This window comes from Oncorhynchus gorbuscha, linkage group LG15, assembly GCF_021184085.1.
Source record: "Oncorhynchus gorbuscha isolate QuinsamMale2020 ecotype Even-year linkage group LG15, OgorEven_v1.0, whole genome shotgun sequence".
Classification (NCBI taxonomy): Eukaryota; Metazoa; Chordata; class Actinopteri; order Salmoniformes; family Salmonidae; genus Oncorhynchus; species Oncorhynchus gorbuscha.
In genome coordinates this window covers 5,245,084-5,272,181 of record NC_060187.1, presented here as the reverse complement: position 1 = coordinate 5,272,181, position 27,098 = coordinate 5,245,084, and the positions used below count along the sequence as shown (strand labels likewise).

The window sequence follows — 27,098 nt, the reverse complement described above, 5'->3', positions numbered from 1 at the left end:
GATCCGGCCTGCCCTGACCCTGAGCCTGCCTGTCCTGACCCTGAGCCTGCCTGCCCTGACCCTGAGCCTGCCTGTCCTGACCCTGAGCCTGCCTGCCCTGACCCTGAGCCTGCCTGTCCTGACCCTGATCCGGCCTGCCCTGACCCTGAGCCTGCCTGTCCTGACCCTGATCCGGCCTGCCCTGACCCTGAGCCTGCTTGTCCTGACCCTGATCCGGCCTGCCCTGACCCTGATCCGACCTGCCCTGACCCTAAGCCTGCCTGCCCTGACCCTGAGCCTGCCTGTCCTGACCCTGATCCGGCCTGCCCTGACCCTGATCCGGCCTGCCGTCTTGTACCTGCCTGAATCTGATTTGGATTACGACTCTTTGCCTGCTTTGAAGTGCCTTTTGCCTGCTCCTCGTACTATAATAAACTCTGAGACTCGTACTATAATAAACTCTGAGACTCGTACTATAATAAACTCTGAGACTCGTACTATAATAAACTCTGAGACTCGTACTATAATAAACTCTGAGACTCGTACTATAATAAACACTGAGACTCGTACTATAATAAACTCTGAGACTCGTACTATAATAAACACTGAGACTCGTACTATAATAAACTCTGAGACTCGTACTATAATAAACTCTGAGACTCGTACTATAATAAACTCTGAGACTCGTACTATAATAAACTCTGAGACTCGTACTATAATAAACTCTGAGACTCGTACTATAATAAACACTGAGACTCGTACTATAATAAACTCTGAGACTCGTACTATAATAAACACTGAGAGTCGTACTATAATAAACTCTGAGACTCGTACTATAATAAACTCTGAGACTCGTACTATAATAAACTCTGAGACTCGTACTATAATAAACTCTGAGACTCGTACTATAATAAACTCTGAGACTCATACTATAATAAACTCGGAGACTCGTACTATAATAAACTCTGAGACTCGTACTATAATAAACTCTGAGACTCGTACTATAATAAACTCTGAGACTCGTACTATAATAAACTCTGAGACTCGTACTATAATAAACACTGAGACTCGTACTATAATAAACTCTGAGACTCGTACTATAATAAACACTGAGACTCGTACTATAATAAACTCTGAGACTCGTACTATAATAAACTCTGAGACTCGTACTATAATAAACTCTGAGACTCGTACTATAATAAACTCTGAGACTCGTACTATAATAAACTCTGAGACTCGTACTATAATAAACTCTGAGACTCGTACTATAATAAACTCTGAGACTCGTACTATAATAAACTCTGAGACTCGTACTATAATAAACACTGAGACTCGTACTATAATAAACTCTGAGACTCGTACTATAATAAACACTGAGACTCGTACTATAATAAACTCTGAGACTCGTACTATAATAAACTCTGAGACTCGTACTATAATAAACTCTGAGACTCGTACTATAATAAACTCTGAGACTCGTACTATAATAAACACTAAGACTCGTACTATAATAAACTCTGAGACTCGTACTATAATAAACACTGAGACTCGTACTATAATAAACTCTGAGACTCGTACTATAATAAACTCTGAGACTCATACTATAATAAACTCTGAGACTCGTACTATAATAAACTCTGAGACTCGTACTATAATAAACTCTGAGACTCGTACTATAATAAACTCTGAGACTCGTACTATAATAAACTCTGAGACTCGTACTATAATAAACTCTGAGACTCGTACTATAATAAACTCTGAGACTCGTACTATAATAAACTCTGAGACTCGTACTATCCGCCTCCCGTGTCTGCATCTGGGTCTTAGCATGAGCCAGGTCAGGTCAGAGGTCAACCCGACCTGTACAATTGGGTCCTGGACTTGACGGGCCGCCCCCCCATGGTGGTGAAGGTAGGAAACAACATCTCCACTTCGCTGATCCTCAACACTGGAGCCCCAATAGGGTGTGTGTTCTGAGCCCTCTCCCGTACTCCCTGTTCACCAATGACTGCGTGGCCACGCCTCCAACTCAATCATCAAGTTTGCAGACGACACAACAGTAGTGGGCTTGATCACCAACAATGATGAGGCAGCCAATAGGGAGGAGGTGAGGGCACTCGGAGTGTGGTGTCAGGAATACAACCTCTCACTTAACGTCAACAAAACATAGGAGATGATCGTGGGCTTCAGGAAACAGTAGAGGGAGCACCTCCCTATCCACATTGACGGGACAGCAGTGGAGTACTCCATACTCCATATTCCCATCTCTAAAGGTGGAAAGATTCAAGTTCCTCTGCGTACAAACTGAAATGTCCACCCAGAACCTCAGGAGGTTGAAGAAATTTGGCTTGTCATCTAAAACCCTCACAAACTTCTTACAGATGCACAATTGAAAGCATCCTGTCGGGCTGTATCACCGCCTGGTACGGCAACTGCACCTCCCTCAACTGCCATGCTCTCCAGAAGCATCCGATGTCACAGAAAGACCATAAAGATCATCAAGGACAACAACCACCCGAGCCACTGCCTGTTCACACCGCTACCATCCAGAAGGCGAGGTCAGGACAGGTGCATCAAAGCTGGGACCGAGAGACTGAAAAACAGCTTCTATCTCAAGGCCATCAGAATGTTAAACAGCCGTCACTAACATGGAGAGGCTGCTGCCAACATATAGACTTGTAATCATTGGCCACTATAATAAATGGATCACGAGTCACTTTAACAATGACACTTTAATTAATCGTGTTTACATATCTTACATTACATTACTCATCTCATGTGTATATACTGTATTTTATACCGTCTATTGCATCTTGCCTATGCCGCTCGGTCATCGCTCATCCATATAATTATATGTATATATTCTTATTCCATTCCTTTACTTAGATTTGTGTGTATTAGGTCGTTGTTGTGGAATTGTTAGATTACTTGTTAGATATTACTGCATTGTTGGAACTAGAAGCACAAGCATTTCGCTACATTCGCATTAACATCTGCTAACCATGTGTATGTGACCAATAACATTTGATTTGATTTGGTTTGAGGCTCTCTGTGGAGACAAGGCCTCTCCCGGGGGATTTCCTGCCCCGTGTGTCCTCTCATGCCTTTCTTACTCTCTAAAACCAAACCCTAGGCTGTTAAGCCAGAGCATTTTAAAAATGGTGGGAGGAAAGGCGGATGTCTGGATAGATTGTGCCTCTGTAGCTTGGATGTCTGGATGTGAGCCAGCTCGACAGGTAGAGACTAGTCTCCCTCATACTCCATATTCCCATAACATTTACAGTTAAATCCCCCCCCCCCTTTAAGTATCTGCTAGTGTGCAGACAGTGGCTGAATCAGGTTCACAAAGAGAGAGCCTATATGGGCCTGTGCTGATGCACTATGTTATGTCTGCTAGACTGACGTTTCATTGTGCTGAACTCGGGGAAAGAGAGAGCAACGTACTGTGAGACATACTGCTACGGAGAACACCGCGGATTTGGACGGTCAGAACTGAGGTGAGTTTGGGAACCCCGCAGGGCTGCTGTTTATAATACCGAGGAATACTGAGCCACGCACCAGACCACTTACCCCCTCAGAGTCCTCAGTCAAGAATCAGCATTAATTGATAGCTATAGATTATGATATGAATTCAGGTGCAATAAGGTGTACAATAAATAAAGCTATATCTTTAATTCTATCGCTACCGCCAAAATGTGTTCTGGCTGTATTTAGTCAACAGTAGTTACAGTTGAGAACTCAGCAGTAAAGTTGTTGTTGTTGTTGTTGTTGTTTTGTTGTAGCTTTTTTTCCAAAGAGGCTACTGTTATTTTTAGTCAAATGTTTAGATCCAAAGGACACACATGAAAACATTCACATTCACTTTATCTCCTGTACTACGTCTTTAGAGAGCGTATAAACAGATGCACCCACTGGGTCCATGCATTTTTATCCTGGCTATGTGGTAGGGGGTAAACAGGGCTTTGTGTATTACTATGCTAATATCCTGTCTGTGGTAGGGGGTAAACAGGGCTTTGTGTATTACTATGCTAATATCCTGTCTATGGTAGGGGGTAAACAGGGCTTTGTGTATTACTATGCTAATATCCTGTCTGTGGTAGGGGGTAAACAGGGCTTTGTGTATTACTATGCTAATATCCTGTCTATGGTAGGGGGTAAACAGGGCTTTGTGTATTACTATGCTAATATCCTGTCTGTGGTAGGGGGTAAACAGGGCTTTGTGTATTACTATGCTAATATCCTGTCTGTGGTAGGGGGTAAACAGGGCTTTGTGTATTACTATGCTAATATCCTGTCTGTGGTAGGGGGTAAACAGGGCTTTGTGTATTACTATGCTAATATCCTGTCTGTGGTAGGGGGTAAACAGGGCTTTGTGTATTACTATGCTAATATCCTGTCTGTGGTAGGGGGTAAACAGGGCTTTGTGTATTACTATGCTAATATCCTGTCTGTGGTAGGGGGTAAACAGGGCTTTGTGTATTACTATGCTAATATCCTGTCTGTGGTAGGTGGTAAACAGGGCTTTGTGTATTACTATGCTAATATCCTGTCTGTGGTAGGGGGTAAACAGGGCTTTGTGTATTACTATGCTAATATCCTGTCTATGTGGTAGAGGGTAAACAGGGCTTTGTGTATTACTATGCTAATATCCTGTCTATGTGGTAGGGGGTAAACAGGGCTTTGTGTATTACTATGCTAATACAGTAGTCATTGGACTGGTTCTTGGCGCAGTAATTATCTAATTTTGTAGCAGTGTTTTTAGATATTGACAAAGCCACTGAACGTTTACTTTCATTCACAATCTGATATATTGGTATTGTATGGTATTTACTCCAGTCCCAAGTACAGACACTAAGTACAGACACTAAGTACAGACACTAAGTTCAGACACTAAGTACATACACTAAGTACAGACACTAAGTATAGACACTAAGTACAGACACTAAGTTCAGATACTAAGTACAGACACTAAGTACAGACACTAAGTACAGACACTAAGTACAGACACTAAGTACAGACACTAAGTACAGACACTAAGTACAGACACTAAGTACAGACACTAAGTATAGACACTAAGTACAGACACTAAGTTCAGATACTAAGTACAGACACTAAGTACATACACTAAGTACAGACACTAAGTATAGACACTAAGTACAGACACTAAGTTCAGATACTAAGTACAGACACTAAGTACAGACACTAAGTATAGACACTAAGTACAGACACTAAGTTCAGATACTAAGTACAGACACTAAGTACATACACTAAGTACAGACACTAAGTATAGACACTAAGTACAGACACTAAGTTCAGATACTAAGTACAGACACTAAGTACAGACACTAAGTACAGACACTAAGTACATACACTAAGTTCAGACACTAAGTACAGACACTAAGTTCAGATACTTAGTTCAGACACTAAGTTCAGACACTAAGTTCAGACACTAAGTTCAGACACTAAGTTACATTTACATTACATTTACATTTAAGTCATTTAGCAGACGCTCTTATCCAGAGCGACTTACAAATTGGTGCATTCACCTTATGACATCCAGTGGGACAGTCACTTAACAATAGTGCATCTAAAACTTAGGGGGGTGGGGTGAGAGGGATTACTTAACCTATCCTAGGTATTCCTTAAAGAGGTGGGGTTTCAGGTGTCTCCGGAAGGTGGTGATTGACTCCGCTGTCCTGGCGTCGTGAGGGAGTTTGTTCCACCATTGGGGGGCCAGGGCAGCGAACAGTTTTGACTGGGCTGAGCGGGAGCTGTACTTCCTCAGTGGTAGGGAGGCGAGCAGGCCAGAGGTGGATGAACGCAGTGCCCTTGTTTGGGTGTAGGGCCTGATCAGAGCCTGGAGGTACTGAGGTGCCGTTCCCCTCACAGCTCCGTGAGGCAAGCACCATGGTCTTGTAGCGGATGCGAGCTTCAACTGGAAGCCAGTGGAGAGAACGGAGGAGCGGGGTGACGTGAGAGAACTTGGGAAGGTTGAACACCAGACGGGCTGCGGCGTTCTGGATGAGTTGAAGGGTTTAATGGCACAGGCAGGGAGCCCAGCCAACAGCGAGTTGCAGTAATCCAGACGGGAGATGACAAGTGCCTGGATTAGGACCTGCGCCGCTTCCTGTGTGAGGCAGGGTCGTACTCTGCGGATGTTGTAGAGCATGAACCTACAGGAACGGGCCACCGCCTTGATGTTAGTTGAGAACGACAGGGTGTTGTCCAGGATCACGCCAAGGTTCTTGGCGCTCTGGGAGGAGGACACAATGGAGTTGTCGACCGTGATGGCGAGATCATGGAACGGGCAGTCCTTCCCGGGAGGAAGAGCAGCTCCGTCTTGCCGAGGTTCAGCTTGAGGTGGTGATCCGTCATCCACACTGATATGTCTGCCAGACATGCAGAGATGCGATTCGCCACCTGGTCATCAGAAGGGGGAAAGGAGAAGATTAATTGTGTGTCGTCTGCATAGCAATGATAAGAGAGACCATGTGAGGTTATGACAGAGCCAAGTGACTTGGTGTATAGCGAGAATAGGAGAGGGCCAAGAACAGAGCCCTGGGGGACACCAGTGGTGAGAGCGCGTGGTGAGGAGACAGATTCTCGCCACGCCACCTGGTAGGAGCGACCTGTCAGGTAGGACGCAATCCAAGCGTGGGCCGCGCCGGAGATGCCCAACTCGGAGAGGGTGGAGAGGAGGATCTGATGGTTCACAGTATCGAAGGCAGCCGATAGATCTAGAAGGATGAGAGCAGAGGAGAGAGAGTTAGCTTTAGCAGTGCGGAGCGCCTCCGTGATACAGAGGAGAGCAGTCTCAGTTGAATGACTAGTCTTGAAACCTGACTGATTTGGATCAAGAAGGTCATTCAGAGAGAGATAGCGGGAGAGCTGGCCAAGGACGGCACGTTCAAGAGTTTTGGAGAGAAAAGAAAGAAGGGATACTGGTCTGTAATTGTTGACATCGGAGGGATCGAGTGTAGGTTTTTTCAGAAGGGGTGCAACTCTCGCTCTCTTGAAGACGGAAGGGACGTAGCCAACGGTCAGGGATGAGTTGATGAGCGAGGTGAGGTAAGGGAGAAGGTCTCCGGAAATGGTCTGGAGAAGAGAGGAGGGGATAGGGTCAAGCGGGCAGGTTGTTGGGCGGCCGGCCGTCACAAGACGCGAGATTTCATCTGGAGAGAGACGGGAGAAAGAGGTCAGAGCACAGGGTAGGGCAGTGTGAGCAGAACCAGCGGTGTCGTTTGACTTAGCAAACGAGGATCGGATGTCGTCGACCTTCTTTTCAAAATGGTTGACGAAGTCATCTGCAGAGAGGGAGGAGGGGGGGAGGGGGCGGAGGATTCAGGAGGGAGGAGAAGGTGGCAAAGAGCTTCCTAGGGTTAGAGGCAGATGCTTGGAATTTAGCGTGGTAGAAAGTGGCTTTAGCAGCAGAGACAGAGGAGGAAAATGTAGAGAGGAGGGAGTGAAAGGATGCCAGGTCCGCAGGGAGGCGAGTTTTCCTCCATTTCCGCTCGGCTGCCCGGAGCCCTGTTCTGTGAGCTCGCAATGAGTCATCGAGCCACGGAGCGGGAGGGGAGGACCGAGCCGGCCTGGAGGATAGGGGACATAGAGAGTCAAGGGATGCAGAGAGGGAGGAGAGGAGGGTTGAGGAGGCAGAATCAGGAGATAGGTGGGAGAAGGTTTGAGCGGAGGGAAGAGATGATAGGATGGAAGAGGAGAGAGTAGCGGGGGAGAGAGAGCGAAGGTTGGGACGGCGCGATACCATCCGAGTAGGGGCAGTGTGGGAGGTGTTGGATGAGAGCGAGAGGGAAAAGGATACAAGGCAGTGGTCGGAGACTTGGAGGGGAGTTGCAGTGAGGTTAGTGGAAGAACAGCATCTAGTAAAGATGAGGTCGAGCGTATTGCCTGCCTTGTGAGTAGGGGGAAGGTGAGAGGGTGAGGTCAAAAGAGGAGAGGAGTGGAAAGAAGGAGGCAGAGAGGAAAGAGTCAAAGGTAGACGTGGGGAGGTTAAAGTCGCCCAGAACTGTGAGAGGTGAGCCGTCCTCAGGAAAGGAGCTTATCAAGGCATCAAGCTCATTGATGAACTCTCCGAGGGAACCTGGAGGGCGATAAATGATAAGGATGTTAAGCTTGAAAGGGCTAGTAACTGTGACAGCATGGAATTCAAAGGAGGCGATAGACAGATGGGTAAGGGGAGAAAGAGAGAATGACCACTTGGGAGAGATGAGGATCCCGGTGCCACCACCCCGCTGACCAGATGCTCTCGGGGTGTGCGAGAACACGTGGGCGGACGAAGAGAGAGCAGTAGGAGTAGCAGTGTTGTCTGTGGTGATCCATGTTTCCGTCAGTGCCAAGAAGTCGAGGGACTGGAGGGAGGCATAGGCTGAGATGAACTCTGCCTTGTTGACCGCAGATTGGCAGTTCCAGAGGCTACCGGAGACCTGGAACTCCACGTGGGTCGTGCGCGCTGGGACCACCAGAGTAGGGTGGCCGCGGCCACGCGGTGAGGAGCGTTTGTATGGTCTGTGCAGAGAGGAGAGAACAGGGATAAACAGACACATAGTTGACAGGCTACAGAAGAGGCTACGCTAATGCAAAGGAGATCGAATGACAAGTGGACTACACGTCTCGAATGTTCAGAAAGTTAAGCTACGTAGCAAGAATCTTATTGACTAAAATGATTAAAATGATACAGTACTGCTGAAGTAGGCCAGCTGGCAGTGGGTGCGTTGTTGACACTACACTAATCAAGTCATTCCGTTGAGTGTAATAGTTTCTGCAGTGTTGCTATTCGGGGGGGCTAGCAGGCTAGCTAGCAGTGTTGTTTACGTTACGTTGCGTTAAAAGAACGACAATAGATGGCTAGCGAACCTAGAAAATCGCTCTAGACTACACAATTATCTTTGATACAAAGACGGCTATGTAGCTAGCTAAGTAGCTAGCTACGATCAAACAAATCAAACCGTTGTACTGTAATGAAATGAAGTGAAAATGTGATACAACCTGTGAATGCGACCGGGTAGTTGAGTTCTATACAGAAGACGTTGGCTAGCGTTGGCTAGCTGTTGGCTAGCTAGCAGAGTCACCTACGTTAAGGACGACAAATAGCTGGCTAGCTAACCTCGGTAAATTAAGATAATCACTCTAAGACTACACACTCTAAACCTAAACAACACAATTATCTTGGATACGATGATACGATGATACGAAGACAGCAAAGACAGCTATGTAGGTAGCTAACACTAAACTAATCAAGTCGTTCAGTTGAGTGTAAAAGTTTCTCAGTGCAGCTAATCAGTGGACGTTAGCTAGCTGGCTAGTGAAGACTACGTTAGGACGGCGAAATACGATAATTACGCAATTATCTTTGATACAAAGACGGCTATGTAGCTAGCTGAGAAGAAATTGCTAAGATAAGACAAATCAAACCGTTGTGATATAATGAAATATAATGAAAAAGTTATACTACCCGTTGGAGCGACGTGCAGATGCGACCACTCGCTCCAACCGGAACCGGAACTAAGTTCAGATACTAAGTTCAGATACTTAGTTCAGACACATCCCAATGGGAACAGAGGTCTAGTTTAGATTTACATTGGATTGAGTTGTAAACTAACGTTTAATTCAACGTTAAAAGTTCAAAGTTGTGTGAAAAAAAGACAAAATGGCCTTCCATTGATGACTTTACGTTGACGACTTTACGTTGATGACTTTACGTTGATGACTTTACGGTGATTACTTTACGTTGATGACTTTACGTTGACGACTTTACGTTGATGACTTTACGTTGATGACTTTACGTTGACGACTTTACGTTGATGACTTTACGTTGACGACTTTACGTTGATGACTTTACGTTGATGACTTTACGTTGACGACTTTACGTTGATGACTTTACGTTGATGACTTTACGGTGATTACTTTACGTTGATGACTTTACGTTGACGACTTTACATTGATGACTTTACTTTGATGACTTTACGTTGACGACTTTACGTTGACGACTTTACGTTGACGACTTTACGTTGACGACTTTACGTTGACGACTTTACGTTGACGACTTTACGTTGGCGACTTTACGTTGGCGACTTTACGTTGATGACTTTCGTTGGACTTTCACGTTGGCGACTTTGACGTTGACGACTTTACGTTGACGACTTTACGTTGATGACTTTACGTTGACGACTTTACATTGACGACTTTACGTTGACGACTTTACGTTGACGACTTTACGTTGACGACTTTACGTTGACGACTTTACGTTGACGACTTTACGTTGATGACTTTACGTTGACGACTTTACATTGATGACTTTACTTTGATGACTTTACATTGACGACTTTACGTTGATGACTTTACGTTGACGACTTTACGTTGATGACTTTACGTTGACGACATTACGTTGACGACTTTACGTTGACGACTTTACGTTGACGACTTTATACGTTGACGACTTTACGTTGACGACTTTACGTTGATGACTATTAGCAAAAAAACAAGGGTTGAAATTACAACCAGTTGTTTTGATCCACTTGATTTCTATCATAGTGTGCAATATATTTTTTCAGACTACATAAATGGTTTTGTGAAAGTGCTGTCTGGAGTTTGGGCTTGCAAGTCCATTCGTAATCGAAGATCTATTGTCCTTCTCTGTTATGTCTTGAACCTAAAATCTAATTAATGAAGCCAATGTACCTACAGTACTAGTCAAACGTTTGGACACACCTACTCATTCCAGGGTTTTTCTTTATTTGTACTATTTTCTACACAAGACTTGCCTAAAACTCCCCCAGTACCAGTTGAAAAAATGTATGGATATACTGTATATATGGCTTAGTAGAAAAGTTATTTTATATATACACAATCACCCGACCTCAACCCAATTGGTGGGATGGTTTGGGATGAGTTGGACCGCAGAGTGAAGGAAAAGCAGCCAACAAGTGCTCAGCATATGTGGGAACTCCTTCAAGAATGTTAGAAAAGCATTCCAGGTGAAGCTGGTTGAGAGAATGCCAAGAGTTGTCATCAAGGCAAAGGATGGCTACTTTGAAGAATCTAAACTCTAAAATATACTTTGATATGTTCAGCACTTTTTGGGGGTTACTACATGATTCCACGTGTGTTATTTCATAGTTTTGATGTCTTCACTATTATTCTATAATGTAGAAAATAGTAAAAGTAAAGAAAAACCCTTGAATGAGTAGGTGTGTCCAAACTTTGGACTGGTAGTGTACGTGCGATATCTCTGTCAAATCCAGCTACAGTATTGGTTTTGCCTTCAGCTCAATGCACTTACCATTTCTACATGAATCAAAACATTTGTTTTAAAAGTGAGAGGTATAGAGGGGCTCCCGACTGGCTCAATGCTAGAGATTCTGGTTCGAGTCCAGACCGGGAGACCTATGGGGTGGCGCGCAATTGGCCCAGCGTCGTCCGGGTTAGGGGAGGTTTTGGCCGGCAGGAATGTTCTTGTCCCATTGCGTACTAGCAACTCCTGTGGCGGGCCGGGCACAATGCACGCTGACACGGTCGTGTACAGTGTTTCCTTCAACACATTGGTGCGGCTGGCTTCCGGGTTAAGCGGGCATTGTGTCTAGAAGCAGTGCGGATTGGCTGGGTTATATTTTGGAGAAAGCATGGCTCTCGACCTTCACCTCTCTCGAATCCGTACGGGAGTTGCAGCGATGGGACAAGACTGTAATACCAAATGGATACCACAAAATCGGGGAGAAAAAGGAGTAAAAAATATATATATATATATATATTTACATCAAAAAAGGAGAGTAATGAGGAGTTTTCTTTGGGGCTATGTACTGTATCTAGCATCTCAGAGTAGGAGTGGGGATCTAGGATCAGGCCCCTACCGTCAATGAATCTGTGATCTAAAATTAAAACTGATCCTAAATCATCCCTCTTCCTCTGAGACGCTTCATACATATGGCTCCTCTACACAAAGACCTATTCACAAAAGCGCCCGGCTAATTGCTTCCGCAGATGCAAAACTCCATTAGCTCATTCTGAGGGAACTTACCCAGCTGTTCACACCCAGCCACACTAGGTCATTTCACAGTTAAATTCCTCTGTTATTAGCTTTTAAATGAGGGGGTTGGGTTGGAAGCTCCAGGCTACCATAAAATGTTTACCGAAAGATGTAATGTCTCTGTTTACATCCCAAATGGCACCCTATTCTCTACTTAGTGGACTACTTTTCACCAGAGCTCTATGCACTACATAGGGAATAGGGTGTTATTTGGAACGTATCCTATGACTGTCATTAGAACAGTTGCCAACAAGCAGAGGCAGGGTGAGATCGGCAGTCTGTTACAGTTCCTGGTTGTAAAGATGTGTTGACTGTGAAGGCTACTTGCAGGTTTCCTCTGTGGATCTTAGTGGGGGAAGGGACTTTCTGGCAACTTTCACATTTGTTATTCAAAAAAAATATATATACAGTGGGCTCCAAAATTACTGGCAATGCAATGCACAAACAATGCTTAAAATAATATAAACAATGTAATTATAGAGATAAACTCAAAATACCAACATGTGAGAAATACTGGACTTTATTAATGTTTCAGTGGAAAAATCATACAATTATTTTATACAAAATACATTTCACCAACATCAATGTTTCATAATTATTGTCACTCCTCATTTAGTACTTAGTGCATCCACCTCTGGCAAGGATAACAGCATGGAGTCTTTTCCTGTGATGTTTGACAAGGTTCAGGAACACATTTGGAGGGATTTTGGACCATTCCTCTATGCAGATCTTTTCAAGATCCTTCACATTCTGGGGTTTGGTCTTATCAACTGGCCTCTTCCACTCAGCCCACAGGTTTTGGATTGGATTGAGGTCTGGCGACTGAGATGGCCATGGCAGAACATTGATTTTGTGTCACAGAACCATTTCTGTGTGGATTTTGAGGTATGTTTTGGGTCACTGTCTTGTTGGAAAGTCCACATACGGCCAAGTCCCAGCCTTCTGGCAGAGGCAACCAGATTGTCAGCCAAAATTGCCTGATACCTGGTGGAATTCATTATGCCATCAATCTGAACCAAGAGCCCCTGGACCTCTGGAATTAAAACAGCCCCAAAACATCACTGACCCCCCACCATATTTCACTGTGGGTATGAGGTGCCTCTCCTGGTATCTCTGTTTCACCGTGGGTATGAGGTGCCTCTCCTTGTATCTCTGTTTCACCGTGGGCATGAGGTGCCTCTCCTTGTATGCATCTCTGTTTCACCGTGGGTATGAGGTGCCTGTCCTTGTATCTCTGTTTCACCGTGGGCATGAGGTGCCTCTCCTGGTATCTCTGTTTCACCGTGGGCATGAGTTTCACCGTGCCTCTCCTGGTATCTCTGTTTCACCGTGGGCATGAGGTGCCTCTCCTGGTATCTCTGTTTCACCGTGGGCATGAGGTGCCTCTCCTGGTATCTCTGTTTCACCGTGGGCATGAGGTGCCTCTCCTGGTATCTCTGTTTCACCGTGGGTATGAGGTGCCTCTCCTGGTATCTCTGTTTCACCGTGGGCATGAGGTGCCTCTCCTGGTATCTCTGTTTCACCGTGGGCATGAGGTGCCTCTCCTGGTATCTCTGTTTCACCGTGGGCATGAGGTGCCTCTCCTGGTATCTCTGTTTCACCGTGGGCATGAGGTGCCTCTCCTGGTATCTCTGTTTCACCGTGGGCATGAGGTGCCTCTCCTGGTATCTCTGTTTCACCGTGGGCATGAGGTGCCTCTCCTGGTATCTCTGTTTCACCGTGGGCATGAGGTGCCTCTCCTGGTATCTCTGTTTCACCGTGGGTATGAGGTGCCTCTCCTGGTATCTCTGTTTCACCGTGGGCATGAGGTGCCTCTCCTGGTATCTCTGTTTCACCGTGGGCATGAGGTGCCTCTCCTGGTATCTCTGTTTCACCGTGGGCATGAGGTGCCTCTCCTGGTATCTCTGTTTCACCGTGGGCATGAGGTGCCTCTCCTGGTATCTCTGTTTCACCGTGGGCATGAGGTGCCTCCTCCTGTTTCACCGTATCTCTGTTTCACCGTGGGCATGAGGTGCCTCTCCTGGTATCTCTGTTTCACCGTGGGCATGAGGTGCCTCTCCTGGTATCTCTGTTTCACCGTGGGCATGAGGTGCCTCTCCTGGTATCTCTGTTTCACCGTGGGCATGAGGTACCTCTCCTGGTATCTCTGTTTCACCGTGGGTATGAGGTGCCTCTCCTGGTATCTCTGTTTCACCGTGGGCATGAGGTACCTCTCCTGGTATCTCTGTTTCACCGTGGGTATGAGGTGCCTCTCCTTGTATGCATCTCTGTTTCGACGCCAAACATAAGTATTGCTGTATCTGACCAAAATGTTCAATTTTGGTCTCATCTGACCAGAGCACCTTCTTCCAATCATAATTTAAATAGCGTTTGGCAAACTCCAAGCGTTTGCGTCTGTGTCTTGGGGTCATTAAGAGCTTTCTTCTGGCAACCCTTCCAAGGATCCTGTGGATGTGGAGGTGGTGTCTGATGGTGCTTTTTGAAACCTGGTGACCCCAAGATGCCACCAAGGCCTGCAATTCTTTCACACTGATTCTGGGGGTTTTGTTGCTTCTCTCAGGATCCTCCTCCCTATCCTGGGGGGCAAAATGCATTTGCGTCCTCTACCCGTAAGGTTTTCAACTGTTCCATATCTTTTAAATGTTTTCATAATTGCCCTGACAGTGCTCAGTGGTATATTCAATCGTTTGTGGATCTTCTTGTAGCCATTACCAGATTTATGAAGATCTACGACCATCTGTCTCTTTTGAACAGCCAGTTCTGTTCTTTTCTTCATGGTGTTGGATGACAAAAGGATACTGCATGTGTGTTATTATTATTATTTATTATTATTATTATTATTATTATATTATATTATTACCTCATTTTGATTCCCTAGTGAAACAGGAAGTGATGTAATGGCTCAATATAGTTCCTTAAGACTTAGATAAACTTTAATAAGTGGAATTTAATTCCTGGTTTAATGTTGGTAGATGTTATTTACAATAATCTTTAAGGGTGCCATTAATTGTGAAATTTTGATTTGGAGGACATTGATTTTGAATTAAATCAATAAATTATTTTGGTTGGTTCCATTGAAACATTAATAAAGTACAGTATTTTTCACATGCTGTTATTTTGAGTTTATCTCTATAATTATATTGTTTATATTTTTTTAAGTATTGTTTGTGCATTGCCAGTCAGGGGTGCCAGTAATTTCGGAGCCCACTGTATATATATTTAACCCTTATTTAACTAGGCAAGTCAGTTGAGAAAAAAAATATTATTTAGAATGACGGCCTACCAAAATGCAAAAGACCTCCTGCGGAGACGAGGGCTGGGATAAAATTTAATTTAAAAAAAATATATATATATAGGACAAAACACACATCACGACAAGAGAGACAACACAACTCTACATAAAGAGAGACCTAAAGACAACAACATGGCAAGGCAGCAGCATAGCATGCCAGCAATACCTATTGCATTGCTTCAACTTTCCCTTTGTCCCAGTTTTCTCTGACATCACAAATCCTCTCTAGACAAAGTTTGGGTCAATTCCATCAAGAAAATGGGAAATGGAATTTCAGTTTACTTCCTGAATATGTTTCATACATACACGGAGCCATACACCTCATACACTGAGCCAGTCACCTCATACACTGAGCCAGTCACCTCATACACGGAGCCTGTTATGCAGGTGAATGAGGACCCAAAAGCGACTTGGCGAAAACAGAGTCTTTAATCCAGTAAAGTAAAATACAATCAAAAAAACACAACTTCCACTCGTAATGACGAGAACCGACTGGAGACTCGATCTTGAACAGCAGGTAGCCTCGGGAAGGCACTTGAACCTAGCAGACTCAGACACCTGCTCACCACGCAGCATCTGAGGGAAACACGACACGACTGGGCGATACACAAACACAGCACGGTGACCAATACATACAAGGATCCGACAGGACAGGAACGGAAAACAAAGGAAGAAATAGGGACTCTAATCAGGGGAAAGGATCGGGAACAGGTGTGGGAAGACTAAATGATTGATTAGGGGAATAGGAACAGCTGGGAGCAGGAACGGAACGATAGAGAGAAGAGAGAGCGAGAGAGTGAGAGAGGGAGGGGGAGAGAGAGGGATAGAAAGAGGGAACGAACCTAATAAGACCAGCAGGGGGAAACGAACAGAAGGGAAAGCATAATGACAAGACAATATATGACAAAACATGACAGTACCCCCCCCACTCACCGAGCGCCTCCTGGCGCTCTCGAGGAGGAACACTGGCGGCAACGGAGGAAATCATAGATCAAACGGTCCAGCACGTCCCGAGAAAGAACCCAACTCCTCTCCTCAGGACCGTAACGAAAAAAACGGAAAAAAAGGGAAACTAGGGTACTACTCTAAAAAAAAAATGAGACACGGGTAGAGAACTGAAAACTTTAGAGCAAACAGGACCAAACAGGCCAGGAGAGTAACAACTAGGGACAGACTGAGACACAGCAAGGGCAGGAACAAGAACAGGAGAGATGCGATGGCAGGGAACAGACTGAGACCCAGCAAGACCAGGAGCAGAAGCAGAAAAATACGCACAAGGGTGGACCCCATCGTCAGTATCGGAGCGCTGGGACAGAATGGCTCCCACGCCCACCCCCGACGCGTCAACCTCAACAAAAAACTGTTTAGTGACGTCAGGTGCAACAAGGATAGGAGCGGATGCAAAACGCTTCTTAAAGAGATCAGAACAACAATCATACGACCGGTGAGGAGGAAGGGAGTTGGTTCTGGACCGACTGAAGACCGTGCGCAGACCATGATATTCCTCCGGCACTCCTGTCAAATCACTAGGTTCCTCCTGAGAAGAGGGGACAGAACAAACAGGAGAAATAGCAGACATTAAACACTTCACATGACAAGAAACGCTCCAGGAAAGGACAGAACCACTAGACCAATCAAAAGAAGGATTATGACACACTAGCCAGGGATGACCCAAAACAACAGGTGTAAAAGGTGAACAAAAAATCAAAAAGAAATGGTCTCACTATGGTTACCAGATACAGTGAGGGTTAAAGGTAGTGTTTCATATAATATACTGGGGAGAGGACTACCATCCAAGGCAAACATGACCGTGGGCTCCCTAACTGTCTGAGAGGAATGTCATGTTCCCGCGCCCAGGCTTCGTCCATAAAACAGCCCTCTGCCCCAGAGTCTATTAATGCACTGCAGGATGCTGCCGATCCGGTCCAGCGTAGATGGACCGGTAAAGTAGTACATGTACTTGACGGAGAGGACCGTCTAGTAGCGCTTATCAGTCGCCCTCCGCTTACTGATGAGCTCTGGCCTTTAACTGGACATGAAATGACAAAATGACCAGCGGAACCGCAATAGAGACAGAGGCGGTTGGTGATTCTCCGTTCCCTCTCCTTAGTCGAGATGCGAATACCCCCAGCTGCATGGGCTCAACACCTGAGTCAGTGGGGAAAGACGGTAGTGTCGGAGAGAGGGGAGACACAGTTAACGCGAGCTCTCTTCTATGAGCTCGGTGACGAAGATCTACCCGTCGTTCAATGCGAATAGCGAGTTCAATCAAAGAATCCACGCTGGATGGAACCTCCCGAGAGAGAATCTCATCCTTAACCTTAGCGTGGAGTCCCTCCAGAAAACGAGCGAGCAACGCCTGCTCGTTCCAGTTACTGGAGGCAGCAAGAGTGCGAAACTCTATTGAGTAATCCGTTATGGATCGATTACCTTGACATAGGGAAGACAGGGACCAGGAAGCTTCTTTCCCAAAAACTGAGCGATCAAAAACCCTTATCATCTCCTCTTTAAAGTTCAGATAATTGTTAGTACACTCAGCGCTTGCCTCCCAGATAGCTGTGCCCCACTGCCGAGCCCGACCAGTAAGGAGAGATATGACGTAGGCAATCCGAGCTCTCTCTCTTGAGTATGTGTTGGGTTGGAGAGAGAACACGATATCACACTGGGTGAGAAAGGAGCGGCACTCAGTGGGCTGCCCAGAATAACAAGGTGGGTTATTAACCCTAGGTTCCGGAGGCTCGGAAGAACCGGAAGTAGCTGGTGACACGAGACGAAGACTCTGATACTGTCTTGAGAGGTCGGAGACCTGAGCGGCCAGGGTCTCAACGGCATGCCGAGCAGCAGACAATTCCTGCTCGTGTCTGCCGAGCATCGCTCCCTGGAACTCGAGAGTAGAGTAGAGAGAATCCATAGTCGCTGGGTCCATTCTTGGTCGGATCCTTCTGTTATGCAGGTGAATGAGGACCCAAAAGCGACTTGGCGAAAACAGAGTCTTTAATCCAGTAAAGTAAAATACAATCAAAAAAACACAACTTCCACTCGTAATGACGAGAACCGACTGGAGACTCGATCTTGAACAGCAGGTAGCCTCGGGAAGGCACTTGAACCTAGCAGACTCAGACACCTGCTCACCACGCAGCATCTGAGGGAAACACGACACGACTGGGCGATACACAAACACAGCACGGTGACCAATACATACAAGGATCCGACAGGACAGGAACGGAAAACAAAGGAAGAAATAGGGACTCTAATCAGGGGAAAGGATCGGGAACAGGTGTGGGAAGACTAAATGATTGATTAGGGGAATAGGAACAGCTGGGAGCAGGAACGGAACGATAGAGAGAAGAGAGAGCGAGAGAGTGAGAGAGGGAGGGGGAGAGAGAGGGATAGAAAGAGGGAACGAACCTAATAAGACCAGCAGGGGGAAACGAACAGAAGGGAAAGCATAATGACAAGACAATATATGACAAAACATGACAGAGCCGGTCACCTCATACACGGAGCCATACACCTCATACACTGAGCCAGTCACCTCATACACGGAGCCAGTCACCTCATACACGGAGCCGGTCACCTCATACACGGTGTCATGTTTTGTCATTAATTATCATGTCTTGTCCCTGTGCTTCCCCTTCTATTCGTTTCCCTCTGCTGGTCTTATTAGGTTCTTTCCCTCTTTCTATCCCTCTCTCTCCCCCTCCCTCTCTCACTCTCTCACTCTCTTCTCTCTATCGTTCCGTTCCTGCTCCCAGCTGTTCCTATTCCCCTAATCATCATTTAGTCTTCCCACACCTGTTCCCGATCCTTTTCCCTGATTAGAGTCCCTATTTCTCTCCTTGTTTTCCGTACCTGCCCTGTCGGATCCTTGTCTATATTCACCGTGCTGTGTCTATGTTTTGCCCTGTCGTGTCGTGTTTCCCTCAGATGCTGCGTGGTGAGCAGGTGTCTGAGTCTGCTAGGTTCAAGTGCCTTCCCGAGGCAACCTGCTATTATGCCTTTTGTTTTGTTAAGTATCTTACTGGATTAAAAACTCTGTTTTCGCCAAGTCGCTTTTGGGTCCTCATTCACCTGCATGACACACGGAGCCGGTCACCTCATACACGGAGCCGGTCACCTCGTACACGGAGCCGGTCACCTCATACACTGAGCCAGTCACCTCATACACTGAGCCGGTCACCTCATACACGGAGCCGGTCACCTCATACACGGAGCCAGTCACCTCATACACGGAGCCAGTCACCTCATACACTGAGCTAGTCACCTCATACACGGAGCCAGTCACCTCATACACTGAGCCGGTCACCTCATACATGGAGCCAGTCACCTCATACACGGAGCCAGTCACCTCATACACTGAGCCAATCACCTCATACACTGAGCTAGTTACCTCATACATGGAGCCAGTCACCTCATACACTGAGTCGGTCACCTCATACACGGAGCCAGTCACCTCATACACGGAGCCAGTCACCTCATACACGGAGCCGGTCACCTCATACACTGAGCCAGTCACCTCATACACTGAGCCAGTCACCTCATACACGGAGCCAGTCACCTCATACACTGAGCCAGTCACCTCATACACGGAGCCAGTCACCTCATACACGGAGCCGGTCACCTCATACACTGAGCCAGTCACCTCATACACTGAGCTAGTTACGTCATACATGGAGCCAGTCACCTCATACACTGAGCCAGTCACCTCGTACACGGAGCCAGTCACCTCATACACTGAGCCAGTCACCTCATACACTGAGCCAGTCACCTCATACACTGAGCCAGTCACCTCGTACACTGAGCCAGTCACCTCATACACTGAGCCAGTCACCTCATACACATTGTTCCTTCACATTCCTGTAGGTGCTTTTGGAGATCCAAAAAGGTCTGCTGAGAACACATCAGGGCTCCTACCAACCTCTCTACTTCCTAAAGGCCCATTTCCCTACCGGGTTCCACCCAAACCCCAGCCCAGAAGGGAACGATGGCACTGGGCCACAGACACTGTAACTGTCCTGAACTGGAACACCTGTACAGGTGAAGCAAGGGACCATGGTCAGGAGAAGGGACAACTGACCAGAAACAAGTCCATACCACCTCTCATCAATAGCCAGGGGGACTCTATTTCGTCTGAAGTTATGACCTCTGGCTCTTCCAGGATCCAATCTGCATCTTCAACGACACCTGCAGAGGAACAATGGACTTCCATCGGATTCACACCTGTTCCAAAGCCTCGTCTCAGAGTCGGACCAACACCTGCAGAGGAACAATGGACTTCCATCGGATTCACACCTGTTCCAAAGCCTCGTCTCAGAGTCGGACCAACACCTGCAGAGGAACAATGGACTTCCATCGGATTCACACCTGTTCCAAAGCCTCGTCTCAGAGTCGGACCAACACCTGCAGAGGAACAATGGACTTCCATCGGATTCACACCTGTTCCAAAGCCTCGTCTCAGAGTCGGACCAACACTTAACCCACACAGCAGAGACTCAGGTAGGACCCTTCATTTATTAAACTATTGTGTCTTTATTGTGAGAGCTCTGGTAAGACTTCCAATGTATTCATTACAGACGGCGCATGAACTTGAAACTTACTAGTGAACACAGTACATTGGCATCTCTAATACTTTGACGGATACAGTATCGTGACAGCTTTCTTGTTTCCATAACAGGTCTGGCAGCAGGACATATGGAGGAGCCCTTATGCTTACGTACCAACCCCGTCCAAAGACTTCCTCCCCCTAACAAGCCCCTCCCAACTTTGAAAATAAACAGTATTGTTCAGAGAATGGTCCACATGAACACTGAGAACAGAAGCAGTGGATCCATGGTTGTCATTGACACTGAGGGCTCAGGAGAGGATTTGCATTACACACAGCTTCCAAGAGGCAGCCGGGAGAGGCTGAACACTGCTGTGACAGACAAGCTGAAAGCAAACTGCAGAGAGAAAAACGGTTTATTAGAAACCTTGTGGCAGGAACGCAAACTGGTGCAAGAGAGCGGAATACTGCCGTACCTCAACAAGCAAGAGCTGCTACTACAGGAGGTATACGGTATCATCAGTGTGTTTTCTACTGTTAGTAAAACCTTTATCTTTTCTTTACAATAGGTGTCTTTTTCATTGTGATTGATGGGCACCATTGTATGGATAACTGCATTGGATCTCTCTCCCTTTCTCTTTCTCTCTCTCTCTCTGTCTCCCTCCCTCTCTCCCTTTCTCTCTGTCTCCCTCCTCTCCCTTTCTCTCTGTCTCCCTCCTCTCCCTTTCTCTCTCTCTCTCTCTGTCTCCCTCCACCCTCCCCCTCTCCCTTTCTCTCTGTCTCCCTCCTCTCCCTTTCTCTCTCTCTCTGTCTCCCTCCCTCTCTCCCTTTCTCTCTCTCTGTCTCCCTCCCTCCTCTCCATTTCTCTCTCTCTCTGTCTCCCTCCCTCTCTCCCTTTCTCTCTGTCTCCCTCCTCTCCCTTTCTCTCTCTCTCTGTCTCCCTCCCTCCTCTCCCTTTCTCTCTCTCTCTGTCTCCCTCCCTCCTCTCCCTTTCTCTCTCTCTCTGTCTCCCTCCCTCTCTCCCTCCCTCTCTCCCTTTCTCTCTGTCTCCCTCCTCTCCCTTTCTCTCTCTCTCTGTCTCCCTCCCTCCTCTCCCTTTCTCTCTCTCTCTGTCTCCCTCCCTCCTCTCTCTCGTGTCCCAGAGTATGTATGAGGTGGTGACAACAGAGCAGTCCTACCTGGAGAGGCTGGGTGTCGCTGTGAACCATTTCATGAAGTCATCTACCCTGCGTCTAGCCCTGTCACCCAGAGACCACAAGTCCCTTTTCTCTAGTATTGCCAAGATCAGGGAGATTAGCCAGAAGTAAGCCTGCCTGTTGCACATTGGGCACCAATCTAAGGGTGCAAGACTTCATTACTAGTCTTACCTGTACAAAGACCAATGCATTTGCATTAACTTGTTGTGCCTTTGAGGACTGATCTGAGAAGATTGTTGTGTTGTCAGATTTTTAGATGCGATGAAGGAGGAGCTGGAGTCTAACCTGCTATGTGACATGTTGTGTGATGTCATCCATCGCCACACCAGCAGCCACTTCGGTGCCTATGTGGACTACATCCGTAACATGCCTTACCAGGAACAGACCATGCACAACCTGGGGTATGTAAAGAAAATTGGTTAATATTACCTCGGCTCTTTCCCAATTCCTCTTTACTCAAATCCTCTTTCCTCACCTCCTCCTCAGAAGACATTGGAGGAGATGGCTAGAGAGGAGGGACATGGGATGTTCTCATCCAATGCGATTTGAGAAGGATGCGAGGGGAGGGGATGTAAGGACTCAAGGAAAAAGTTCATTGGTCTCAGATGTGCTCATTCCATGTGTCAGTTGTTGGTAGTATCACGTTTCGGGTATGATCCAGATGCAGACAGAAAGTTCATTGGTCTCAGATGTGCTCATTCCATGTGTCAGTTGTTGGTAGTATCAAGTTTCGGGTATGATCCAGATGCAGACAGAAAGTTCATTGGTCTCAGATGTGCTCATTCCATGTGTCAGTTGTTGGTAGTATCAAGTTTCGGGTATGATCCAGATGCAGACAGAAAGTTCATTGGTCTCAGATGTGCTCATTCCATGTGTCAGTTGTATTGGTAGTATCACGTTTCGGATCCAGATGCAGACAGTGTCAAATAAATAAAAGTGTATTTCAGGCAAATGACAGGTCAAAGGCCAGGCTGGGGTCAATAATCCAGTGAGGTGGGACAATGTACAGAACGGCAGGCAGGCTCAGGGTTTGCAGGATTCCACCCGGAAGGACAGATCCCGGGTGGACAGCCATACCTTCTGCCCGAGACGATACCGGGGAGCCGGGGTCTGGGTGCCGATCCGCTTGTCGTCGATACCTGGAGGTGGTCTTGAGGAGGGCCGAACTCTTCTTCCTGCTCAGGGAAGAGCGGGGGCTGATACCCCAGGGAATGGTGATAGGCCCGTGGCAGAGGGGGGTTGCAGGCGTATTCGACCCACACAAGCTGCTGGCTCCATGTGGTGCGGAGACCAGGCAGCGCAGAGTAGTCTCAAGGTCCTGGTTGGCTCGCTTCGACTGGCCGTTGGACTGGGGGGTGGAACCTGGAGGACAGGCTGGCTGACGACCCAATGAGGGTGCAGACCGTCTTCCAGAACCAGGACGAGAAGCCAGGATGCTGTAGCCCCAGGTAAAGCGTCAGTAAAAGTTGGCGAAACCCAGGAACCGCTGCAGCTGTACTCTGGATGTAGGCTGCGGACAATCCACCACCGCTCTCACATTCCCGGGATCCAGCTGTACGCTCCCTGCAGCAATGATGTAACCCAGAAAGGGGATAGTGGAGTGATGGAATTCACACTTCTGCTTTTACAAAAAGCTGGTTCTCCGGGAGGCATTGGAGAACCTGTCGGACGTGGAGTACATGTTCTTGGGCGGAGTGAGAAAAGACGAGAATGTCATCGAGGTAGACGAAGACGAACCGGTTCAACATGTTGCTGAGAACATCAATAAACAGAGCCTGGAACACAGCAGGAACGTTGGTAAGGTCAAAGGGCATGACCAGGTACTCGTAGTACCCACTGGTCGTGCAGTCATTCACTCGTCCCCTCCAGTGGAGCGGCTCGAAGGCCGAGGAGATGAGAGGTAGCGGGTAGCGGTTCTTCACCGTGATGTCATTGAGACCTCGGTAGTTGATGTACGGGCGCAGGGTTTTGTCCGTCTTCTCCACAAAGAAGAACCGGTGGGGGAGGCAGAAAGACAGATCAGCCCAGCAGCTATGAACCCAGGAGTCCTCAATGTACACTACCGGTCAAAAGTTTTAGAGCACCTACTCATTCAAGGGTTTTTCCTTATTTTTACTATTTTCTATGTGGTGGAATAATAGTGAAGATATCAAAACTATGAAATGACACATATACAAATAAGTGTTCGGGAAGAGGAAGCCTTTGGAGGTGAATTGGCAGCCTTTGGAGACTCTCTGAGAAATTTGGGTGGCCTCGGGTTCTCTCGGCAACGGAGCCGTCGGGGACTTCCGGAATTCCGGGATGCGAGGTGGAATCCTTGGATGGGTGAGTGAAATCGAATCTCCTCTACTTCCTTTCTTACTGTAGTCGCCCATCGATCAGAATGGTCAAGGAAATGAGCGAATCGAGATCCGTCGGTAGTTCCAGGGCAGCAAGCTCGTCTTTTACTTCCTCCGAAACTCTGTGCAGGAACATGTCGAACAGTGCTTCTGGGTTCCAGGCACTCTCAGCTGCCTACGACCAGAACTGAAGTTGCCACACTGTGGGAGCCCTGCCGAAGCTGGAGTAACTTCCAGGCAGCTTCTTTCCCGGACAATGGAGCATCGAAAACCATCTTTACCTCTGCCACGAACTCCTCCAGACTGGAGCATACGACCGACTGTTGTTCCCATACTGCCGTAGCTCAGGCGAGAGCCTTCCCGGGCATCAGCGTGAGGAGGTACGATGTCTTAGAGCGGTCCGAGGGGAAAGAGGAGGACTGCAGCTCGGTGATGAGTGAACACTGTGCAAGAAACGCCCGACAGCTGCCTGACTCTCCATTCGAAGCGCTCCGGGGGAGGTAAGCGGGGTGACGGTACTGCAACAGGCGGGTAACTGAGGGGCTGGGAGGTTACCGTCGTGGTAGCCTACATACTAGACAACCCACGGAATTGCTCCAGCAATGTGTTCAATGCTTGGTCGTGGCGTTCGGCTAAGGTCTGCAACTCCTCGTGCCTTCCAATGGTGGCTCCTTGGGATGAGAGGGCGTTGCTGAGCTGGTCCGAGTCTGCTGGGTCAGTCATGGCCAGTTCGTACTATCACGTTTCAGGTATGGCCCAGATGTAGACAGTGTCGAAGAAAAAACAGTTTATTTCTAATACAGGGGCAATTATTGGTACTGTAGAGTGTTATGCTACAACAGAGGCTTATAGTTTGTTCCTGTTTTGTAACTCTAATGCGTCCCTGAACAGGAGGGAGAACCCCCAGATCATGGAAATATTACGGGAGCTACAAGACGACCAACGCTGTTATCGTCTGCCCCTGAAGTCCTTCCTGGTCCTTCCCTTTCAGAGGATCACACGACTCAAGATCCTCATAGAGGTGAGAGGTGTGGAGATGATACATTGTATCCTATTGAATAAATATGACCTGGTACTGCCATTATGCAAGATAATGCAGATTCATATTGATGGTGCTCCTGTTCCTAGAACATTTTGAAGAGTACAGAGCGGGGGTCAGAGAGGCAGGTGTTTGCAGAGAAAGCACTGAGAGCACTCATAAAGGTACACAACTTTTCACCTGTTATTAGACAGAGATTGTCTTGTAGGTCTTTCGGAGCATGCAGTTGCATGGTTTGCTAACTGTCTGATAGAACTCGGTGCACTCAATTTGATGGGCTCATGTCAGTTACATTGTCTGTCTGTAATGGTGTGCCCCAGGGCTCTGTACTTGGTCCCCTCTTACTCACTATTTATATGAATAATTTAGACAAAAATGTGCAAAATGCGCAACTTCACTTTTATGCTGATGATACTGTTATTTATTGTTGTGCCTCGTCTCTCACAAAAGCTTTCCAGAACTTGCAAACTGCTTTTTATACTGTTCAACATACCTTGTGTCAATTGAAGCTTATCCTCAATAATGACAAAACTAAACTAATGGTGTTTTCTAAAGCAATAATTAGACCTCTGAACCTTTCACCTGTTACTACAAGTCAGGGCAATGAGATTGCGACTCTAACCTCATCTAAATATCTTAGAATTTTAATTGATGACGGCCTCTCTTTTAAAATGCATATTCAACAACTTACAAAAAAATTGAAGCTGAAATTTGTATTTTATTTTAGGAATAAGGCCTGTTTTTCTTTTGAAGCCAGAAAGAAGCTAGTATCAGCTACATTTATGCCTTTACTAGACTATGGAGATATTTTATATATGAATCCTTCAGCTCAGCATTTGAAATCAATTGACACTCTTTACCATTGCGATTTGAGTTTTATATTAAACTGCAAAACCCTTGCGTACCACTGCACTTTGTATACCAGGGTTGGCTGGCCTTCTCTAGTCACTCGTAGGCTCAGGCACTGGTATACTTTTATTTGCAAAGCCATTTTGGGTTTACTACCATTTTATTTGGACATTTTTATTGTTCGGAAATGTGGTGGGTCGTCTCTTCATTCGCTGGACTTTATCCTGCTAACTGTTCCAAATGTCAGAACTGAATTTGATAAAAGGGCTTTAATGTCCTCTGCGCCATCGGCTTGGAACGCCTTACAAAATACTTTAAAACTGGAAGAACTTGTCCCGATTGGTTGTTTTTAAATCACTGATGAATGATATTGAGGCTGATTCCCTGACCTGTCAATGTTTTTAATTTGCTGTTTTATACTCTTGTGAATTCTATGGTTTTTACTAGATTACTTGTAGTTTTTCATGTTGTCTGTCTGTCATTTTTGTAATGACTTGGTAATGACCTATCTTGGCCAGGACCCTCTTGAAAAATATATTTAAAATCTCAATGAGCCTTTCCTGGTTAAATAAAAGTTAAATAAATAAAAAATAAATACATTGCAATTAGGGCTGTTGAGGTGACCATACTACCGCCACACCGGCAGTCACGAGTCATGAAGGGAGTCAAACTCCATGTGACTTTTTAGTCACGGTAATTAGGCTTCTCCAAACTCTGATGCTGCCGATGGTCATTGGTAGCCTACCAAACTTGTTAACTGCCTGGTACTCAGCACACTCTATTGTCCCACTAATCTCTCTGACATCGATGCAAATGTATTTG

General features: G+C 46.5%; 1 protein-coding gene across 1 annotated transcript in view; it reads left to right on the top strand.

Annotated features, from left to right (window-relative positions):
• The first annotated feature begins 3,346 nt into the window (after window positions 1-3,346).
• LOC123997596 (ephexin-1) overlaps window positions 3,347-27,098 on the top strand; it is a 37,619-nt gene continuing 13,867 nt past the window's right edge. Inside the window, exons 1-7 of the mRNA XM_046301995.1 lie at window positions 3,347-3,476; window positions 20,175-20,807; window positions 20,986-21,359; window positions 21,996-22,156; window positions 22,298-22,450; window positions 25,280-25,409; window positions 25,517-25,591. Coding sequence (XP_046157951.1) covers window positions 20,450-20,807; window positions 20,986-21,359; window positions 21,996-22,156; window positions 22,298-22,450; window positions 25,280-25,409; window positions 25,517-25,591 — 1,251 coding nt within the window. The 5' untranslated portion in view covers window positions 3,347-3,476; window positions 20,175-20,449. The remainder of the gene's footprint in view (window positions 3,477-20,174; window positions 20,808-20,985; window positions 21,360-21,995; window positions 22,157-22,297; window positions 22,451-25,279; window positions 25,410-25,516; window positions 25,592-27,098) is intronic.